General features: G+C 34.8%; 1 protein-coding gene across 1 annotated transcript; it reads left to right on the top strand.

Annotated features, from left to right (window-relative positions):
* Positions 1–4,141: 4,141 nt before the first annotated feature.
* LOC127127677 (uncharacterized) lies at positions 4,142–6,296 on the top strand. The gene is made up of 4 exons (XM_051056924.1): positions 4,142–4,596; positions 5,373–5,434; positions 5,730–5,834; positions 5,922–6,296. Exons 1-4 carry the CDS (start codon positions 4,377–4,379, stop codon positions 6,063–6,065), a joined length of 531 nt encoding a protein of 176 aa, XP_050912881.1. The 5' UTR covers positions 4,142–4,376; the 3' UTR covers positions 6,066–6,296.
* Positions 6,297–9,487: the final 3,191 nt, after the last annotated feature.

A 9,487-nucleotide genomic window follows, 5' to 3' on the forward strand; every position in this document is an offset into this window, starting at 1 on the left:
CATCACAATTACATGAATCAAGAGTATCGAATTCCAACCTCTATGAAGATGCAGATCTGGAATCGTGATTTTTTGGCCTGGTGATATGCAAACAGAACTTCCTTGATGCTTAGGTTGATGAATGGAAAGAGGATCGTGGCTCAGTTGTGCTTGATGATGCTCTAATTCTGAACTGCCATTGATGAAGCTCACTTGAACAGTCCAAGAAACAGCACGAAATTGATGAATCCTTGCTTCAATTTCCTTCAGCTATGCTTGTGGATGCTCGAGCAATGAAGATCAATTCAAGATCTATGAAGAATTTTCAGAAAAATGGAGAGAAAGAGTTTATGCAATTTGCAAGTTTTGATCTAGATCTGGTTTGAATGAAGTGTTAATCCAAAATTCTGTTAGCATTATCTATTTATATGTGCTGTTAATCAACTTCCTAATCTCACTTAGCCAAAAATGCAAGGATTAAGGAAAATGCAAGCTTATGTGCAAATTGATCAAACACCCCTCATGTGCATGGAACCTGCTACAGTGCACGAGTTATTAGCCAAACACCCTCCAAATATTGTTTTAGATCAAATTCAAGTGGTGGGAAATGTGGAAAATGCATATTTTTCAAATGGACTTTTTTCCCTCCAAATTCAAATTCAAGTCAAGTGAAAAATGCCATTTTTGTGTGATGAGATTTAGTGAAATGTAATGAATGATTATGATAGAGCATGTTAAAAGGAGATTGTAGCAAAAAAACCCACATGATTTGGCCAATTGGTGTGAAAGTTATCCAAGTTTGAAGTTCAAAATATCTTGACAATGATCAATCCATAACTTGCCAACCACACATGAGAAATTCATGTTCTTGGAATTTTTGGAAAGGTGAGAGCAATATCTACAACTTTCATGTTGAACAAAATTTCATTTGAAGCATTTTTGGACATGTAATCTTAAAGAGAAAACCTTTCCATTTTTGGCAATTTTGAATTACAAGTCATTTTCTATTTTTGGAAAGTTTTCATCTGACTTTATTTTCTTCATTGTTGATGTTTGAAACATCAAATGAAACTTGTTTGGACATGAATGAAGTGTCTCTAACCCTCTCCCACCTCCAAATCCATCAGTTGACCTGCAGTTGACTTTTGTTGACTGATAGATGAATGGGCAATGCATAGATGAATTTGAGCTTCAAACTCCTAATGAAATGGCTCCAAAGTGAAACCCTAGCTTCCATAAGCTCCATAAACCATAGAATGATCTCTCATCTCAATGAAGACCTCATCTCCTTGACAAGCCCTGATTGGCACAATTCAGATGATTAGGGTTGACCAGAGGTCAAAACCCTAATCTCAAGGAATCAGATCAAGCACAATGAACCTCTTGGTGATGATAAGACCATGATGATGATGATGTACCATTTCAACCAAGATAAGGATCAATCCCCTTGAAGAATCAAGAAACCCTAATTTGAAGCACAAATCCTCAGATGGCTAGTGATCCATTCAATGAACCCTCAGGCTTGAATCTTAACCTCTTTATCTTCTGATCAAGACTTAGGAGGATGACTTGATTATGTAGCCACATGATATGCAAATATGCCATGCCTAATGACCTAAGAAATGCAATGCAATATGCTAAGCTAGTCCCAAGAGAGGAGGGCAAATTTTGAGGTGTTACATGTTGTACTTGTCTGTTTAGGTAATCCGTGCATGACTTTCTTTCCTATGACAAGTTCACATTCACCAAATGTCTCCATTTATTGTATTGGTTTTGTTAACCAAAATCATTGGGTTTAGGTACGTATTTTATTTTATATGACTTACTGTTTTAATTATTTTACTTAGTTCACTTTATTAAATATATGACTTAATGTTTTAATTATTGTTATCAGATAAACATTAAATAGGGGTTTCCAATGCCACCAATCGCATTAGATCGAAAGAAGTTTCATTGTCCAGCAACAACGTCTTGGATGTTAGGATTTGCATGACGTCTACAATATTGGTAATTACTTACGTCTATATTAGCATGAATATGTAATCAAAACATGAATATTATATTATGTCATTCAGTTTTAATACATTCAGTTTTAAAAGTTAATACATAAATCAATGTCAACGAGAAATATGCAAGGCTTCAAATAAATCAGCAAACATGAGTCATCCTCTTCAGCATTAACTTGTCCGAGATAATGATGAATCAATGTAGAAACACGAGCCCAATTAGGATCAGATGGTCCTGCTTCGTAAACAGGAAATGACACCTTTCTTGACTCATCATGATGGGGCGAGACCAAACGAGGATGAGAAACACAATAATACCACTCCAGGTATCCATCATCTATATCAGATGGAGTGGTGGCCAATGTTGTCGGACGGATCACAACAACAACACTCTGATGGTAATGGATCCTCTCAACATCAATATCATTAGCCATCATACAATCAGGAGGTGGGGGTGGAACATACTGCCTATATCCGAACTGACATATACATCTGTCAGGAAAGTATAAAATAACTATGTCACCCCACTTCATACACCCCCTGTGCAGACATAACTCATCAAACTGACGCCATACTCTATGATCCTCGAATGGACGTCATATGACGTCGACATGTGTCAGCTCGTCCAAAATAGGTCGCAAGTCATCCACCCTCTAGACTCCTTGCTTATAGGACCATCTCATCGCTAGAGGAAGACCAAAATTATCATCTAGTTTCCATTTCTCTCCCCTTTTTCCAACATTTGGAAACTACTCGTGAATACAACACTGTTACAATATAAAAACATAATAAACAAAATAAATTAAATTAATATACTAAATAAAATTAATTAACATATAATAAACAAAATTAAATTAAATATCTGTAGGAGAGTAGGATATCCACAGAGCTGCTTGCAACTGAACATGGAAGCATCTCTGAGGTATCTGTAAAGGGTAACTAATGCAGTTGTTCCCCAATTGTATCCCTAGCATCTCTCTAAGCCCGTAAATAGTAAGAGATATCGTGCCTCGAAAAGCGTAAAGGTCTTGTCGGCAAAAAATGTGGAATCCACCAATATCAGCAAACACACTCTAGTCGCATATGCCTAGCTAGAAACAACTATATGCGATATGAATAAATCGTATAACCACTCCAACATGTGCATGTGCCTCACGCTGTGACACTCCCAAGTAGTCAACAACAAGTTCAACAACAACCTCTTCAGTGACATCTAGAGGGATCTATAACACACCCCTGATGGGCAAGTGAAGCAGACAAGAGACATCATATAGAGTAATGCTCATCTCACTAAACAACCTGTGAAATTAAGATGTCTCTAGATGTTATCTCTCCACAAATGCGGATACTGGGTTTATGTTTATCTTCGTCAAATTGGTTCTCTTAAGTGAAGATAATCCAGACCTATAAAGCCAACTCTCCATCGGTTGTGGAAGAGCTTGTGGAATCCCCGATGTCAGTTTAAGCCTATGTTCAGTAACCTTCAACTCTTTCTTCGTACCTCTCTCTTGAAAACAATTAAAATACATATTATAAAACACAATATAAAATGTTCAAATATTATTCAATATCAAATATACGTCGTTTATTTACCTCACCAAACCATAAATGTCGAGCAACATGATGCTCGTACTTTACAAAAAGAGACGTATCGTACGACCCTCCTGAAAAGTCAACCGACTCTGCTGCAGATGTAGATGCACCCCTCCTAAACTACGATCTGGAATCCTACGTCGACACCTCGTCTTCTAATCACTATAAAAAAAATAAAAATAAAAAATGTATCAGAACACTTCTTAAAAGAGTTCCAATGTGAAAATAATTAAAAGGCAAAACCGAAACACTTTTAATAAGAATTCTGGTGAATTACATGCAAACCGAAAGTCTTTTCACAAGAGTTCCGTTTTAAAGTTTAAAAACCAAAAGTCTTTTAAGAGTTTTGGTTCAACGTTTCAATTCTGGAGTGAACCGAAAGTCTTTTAATATGTTAATTGTGAACCGGAAGACTTACTCTATAAGTTTCGGTTTGCATGGGAGAAAGTGATATTTTAGAAATTTTGAAGTGAAAGTGAAGTAAAAAATGAAAATTTTAAAAATATAATGATATTTTGGTCCAAAAAATTATAATATAGGAGTAGAGGGATAATTTACGGGGTATGACGTAGAATTTTCCAAATTCTCCTACAAAACTAACCCAAAGGCCCAAGAACTTGGAGCCCACCATTGTAAGGCTAAGAAAAACTAGGTGGCCTTTTGTCTTCTTCAACGTGATGATGTTAACTCTTCTATGTTCATTCATGTCTACCTGAAACCAATCAAAACCAAATTGTTCCATCTCTTTGTTTCAACCTATCCTAAGTTTTTTGCACATTCAGTTTTACATATAAAAAAATGTCCGCTAATGGTTTAGTTGTTAACTTTAGTTCTGTTACCCCTTTCTTTCCAAGTTGCCATCAAAATCGACCGACCCATCATCAATTTCCTTCAGTAAATTCTCTTTTGAAGTTAAAAAATCAAACTTTCCTCTCTAAATCTCAATTCAAGCTCTCCACAAGCTACAAACCTCGCTCCAATTTTGTAGTTTTTGCAGCACAGTCCAATTTTACTAAAGGTTAGCCCCAATTTTATTTTGGAATTAGGTATTTCTCTTACACCAGTTAGTTAGATTTCACCTATGGTGATTTTAAATTTTATTAATGGGTTATTGTTTAATACCTTGTGATTGTTTGTTTCTGTTGCAATTTTTCTAGTTTTGATTTTTATGTTTGCAGAATGTTTTATGGATAGTTGAATTGAAAATTGTTGGATAAAAGTGAAGAAACTATGAGTATATTGATGTAAGGTGTGTTAAAATGTTGAAGGGTAGTTTGGTGTTAAATAGTTAAGAAAGTATAATATGATTGAATATATTATGCTCTCCTATTGCGTGATAAGTTTGATGAGTCACTGACACACAGATACCAGACACGACACGAATTTGTATACATCCGTAATAATAAGTGATTCAAAGTAACTATGTGCATGTTTGGTTTCACGTTTGGAGCATCGAGAATTGATTTTGATGTGTGAGGTTGTTATCAAGTAGAATTGATTAGGCTTTCTAGAATTTATTCTACTTGAAGTTAGGATTTGTAGCTTTTGAGTCTAAACTTTATTTGTACATTGAAATTTACAGCTCAACTCACTTTTACAGTACTTCATCCAGACATAAATCATTTTACCTTCAACTCACTTTGTATCTATAATCAATTTTCTTCACCTGAACCAATTGTATGCCTTTCAGAATTGGAACATTTAATATTTGATAGCTCCCCTTTTCAGCTATTTTGGTTATCCAGAAACCCTAACTATTGATCCATTTCGATTATCTTTGTGGTTACGAGATAGTTCTGCAGAATGTATGGAGAGTTGGTAAGGATGGAATCAACGCAGGTGCAAATCTTGTCCCGGTAAGTTAGAATTGCCTTTTTTTTTTCAGTGATGTCAAATAACAGCTATAGTGTTATGGCATTATGAAATTTTGACAAACTATTATTATTCTGCAATACTGGATTTTGTATGACATTAGTTTAGCGGAACTCGAGCAGCCCGCTATTTTCAGCAACCGATTGACAAAACTGTCTTTTCCATTTTAAAACAATCATTTGATTGATCTAGCTGATGTCTTCAAATTTGTTACAAATACTAGAATACCTTCTACTTTTTCATGTATTTATTTCCTTTTCTTCTTTTTGGCAATCCCAGAGTTCTGTACCGAGAACAATAGCAAGGATTTCAGTAACTCTTGTGGCTTTGATTGCTTCGCTTTTTGTATTGAAGTCTATCCTCTCCATAGTTTTCGTCATATCGGCAAGTCATCCATTTTACTTATCAAATTAAAATTTCAGATTACTGTGATTGTAACGGTGTCAGCGTGTTGGTATTGCTATATTTTAGGCTACGATAGGACTTGCGTACTTTGCATACCTAGCATTCAATAAAGATCAAGGACCACCATCTAGCGGGAATGGAGGATCTACGACGAAACCAATGAATGATCCTGTGGAAGAAGCTCAAAGAATAATGGACAAATACAAGTAGCATCATGATCAGAGTGAGTTATTTTGAAGTTTGAAGTTTGAACGACTCAATTTTTACGTTATACATATGTTAGATGTAAAGCTGTAATACTGTTAGTGCTAATGAGAAAGGAAAGATGTTGATAGAATGGAATCGCCATCATATACGTAGACTTTGTTTCATTTTGGCATAGATGTTGGATAAAGCATGTTTGAATTTGCTTTACTTTATTCAATTGTTTTTTTTCTTGAAGTTATCTGTTGTAGATTTCGATAACAAACTATTTTGAACCTGAAATGAGTTATAAGACGCATTTGATCGACAAAGTGGTTTAAGTTTTTATGCATTTTTTTTTTTTCATGTTTTTTGGTCTCTAAATGCGGTGCCACCAAATGTTATATGGTTTGATAATTTTTATTTTATATAGATTGGTTTTTAATAAATTTAAAATTATTTGAAATGATACTGACTTGTGTCAAGATTAATGTCTCAAGTGTTTTTGTCAAACAAATTTTGATGAATTTCAAAAATATATCATTTTGTATTTATTGAATTTTTATAAAAAAAATAATTTATATAAAAAATAATTTATATAATATAATGAATGTGTAATTACTCTAGTTATATTTATTCGATTTTGTGTTAATATAACATTTGATTCATGTCAATGTTATATGTTGAGATTGATTGTTTATTGTTTAATTCTAACCGGAATTTGGGATTGAATTTGACGAATTAGATGATTTGAACATGTAGAGAAAACATCCGTATAAATTAATCTTTGTGAGATAAAACTCTCTTTTTGTTTGAGTAGGAAGTGTTGGCATGTGGTTTTAGATAAAAAAATAATAGGTGCAAGAATAAAACATATAAGTATTCTTTTTGGCATTTTTATACAACGAATTATATAGAGGGGAAAAAACAGCTGAATTTCAACTATATATGTTTATTTTATTTATGTTTCGTAACAACGACAATACATAATATTTACCGTATTACCAGTATATTCAAGAAATAAAAAATTATCAAATAGAATCATAATATAATATTGAGTTTTAATTATCTTTTCATACTCGGTAGATCCTTCGTTTAATGTTATACTAGAACAATATTGTTTAAGATATTTTAAATTAATACCTTGACCCATAGGTTGACCAGAAGTCTCTCCCGTAGTTGTGTCTTCACACAAAGGGGCACTCAACAATTCATTGCATATAGAGTTATCTTAGTTAACTCTACCATTTACGGTTTTAGCATCGGTACGTAGACCTAATAACATGTAGACGTCCTTAAGTGTGACGGTACACTCACCGAAAGGAAGGTGAAATATGTGGGTCTCGGATCTCCATCTCTCTAAAAAAGTAAGAATAAATTTGTAGTCAACCGAGTATGAGACTATGTTGAGTAGATTACCAAAACCTCATCCTCGAATATATGGTTCTATCAAAGGATCGTGTGGTACATATTCATGTGCACGACATCGTAACCTTCTTGGGTCCTAATAAAACATAAGTAAGAAATAAGTAAGAAGAAGTAATAAACAATAGAGACATTTTATTATGAAATAAGAATAAGAATAAGTAATAAACAATATAGATTAAGTAATAACAGACAAATGTCGCAATATTATCGATTGTTCATCGATGTTCATCACCCATAGTCAATAGAGAGATATTGTTGCAGAGAGATTGAATGTTGCAAAGAGAGGTTGAGTGTTGCAGTGAGGTTGGGTGTTGTAGAGGTTGAGTGTTGCAGAGGTTAAATGTTGGAGAGGTTGGGTGTTGAGGGTATTAAGTGTTGCACATATTGAATATCGTAGATGTTGAGTGTTGCAGAGGTTGAGTTATTGCAATATTTATAGATGAGTTAGGTTGGCAAGTTGCAACATGTGATGTATAAGTGTAGGCGCCATTGGGAAGGGCACATGCCTTTTACTTTTGCATGCATGTGAGGATGCGCCAAAGGTAAGGCGCATGAGTTGCTTTATGCATGTGATCAAGCGCCATTAACAAAATCTTATTTCAAACACTACCGCGAAGACATCAGATTGTCAAACTCAAATGTAGTAAGGTGGATCGACAATATTCCATTGGAGAAGTGGACTAGGGCATACGACAACGGTCAATGATGGGACCACATGACAACAAATCTTGTGGAATCAATGAACTATGTCTTCAAAGACATCAAAAACCTACCTATAACCGCTTTAGTGCAAGCAACCTATTTCAGGCTAGGGGTGTTGTTTGAGACCAGACGTTCCAAATGAAGTTCAGTGTTAGAATCTGGGCAGTTGTTCAGTGATGCTTCAATAAAATTCATTAGAGAGGAAACTGTCAAAGCTAACACACATGTGGTCATGGTGTTTGACCGTACTAAAGGTTGGTACAGTGTTACTGAGTCTAAGGATCAAAATGAAGTCATACCGAGGGGACACTATTGAGTGGAACTAGATAGAGGTTGGTGTGACTGCGGAAAGTTCCAAGCCTTTCGTATGCCCTGCTCCCATGTCACAGTGGCATGTTCAAATGTTCGACGGGATTCATCCTACTTACTATCCAACATTTACAATGTCATAAGTCTTTCTAAAGTTTACAAAATTAGCTTTTCAGTGGTAGCAAAAGAGGATTACTGACCGCCCAAATAACACCCGTATTTGAACCGAAATGAATACGCCAAACAAAATGGTTAAATTATGTAGTTCATGTCGGGAGCCCGATCATAATCGTACTAACTGTCTCAGTGTTGGAAAAAACACAACAAGATAATTTTAATTGTAACTCTTTTACTTTATATTAAAAACAACATTTATTTCATATGGTAACTTTGTGAGAAAATATCATCACAAACAAATACAACACATAAGCAACACATAAACAACAACAAATAAAATACCATTACTAACAAATAAAATACATAAACAACATAACTATGCGATTACAACAACATAACTATCCGATTACAATCATTAAAACAATTTTGAACATAGTATACGTCATCCTGTGAACGTGTTTGTCAGTCTTAATATCCACCCATACACGAACTTCTCCATTTTGGTTGAACGTGAGACTCAAGCCATTGGATTCTTCTGATCCTTTCATCCTCTGCAATTTCTCCATCTAACCAACGGTTCAACGTCCTATGAAGACGTTCAAACGTTTCTATATTCCAAAGTCGAATCTTTATCGGAGGCTGCACTACTGAAAATATTAAGTCGACATTTCTCTTGTGAATATATGAATATTCAAACATGGTTAAAGAAAAGAAAATTGAAGGAGATTGAAGGAAAACGGAAGGAGGGTAAGAAGTTGTGTGAAAAATTATGGGAGAAACGCTGTATATTTATAGAGCACACACATGTATGCGTCATTGCCTTAGACGCGCACACACACATGGCACATGCATGCGCCAATGCATATGGTGCACACTCACATGCCTACATGCAT

This window comes from Lathyrus oleraceus, chromosome 3, assembly GCF_024323335.1.
Source record: "Lathyrus oleraceus cultivar Zhongwan6 chromosome 3, CAAS_Psat_ZW6_1.0, whole genome shotgun sequence".
Lineage (NCBI taxonomy): Eukaryota > Viridiplantae > Streptophyta > Magnoliopsida > Fabales > Fabaceae > Lathyrus > Lathyrus oleraceus.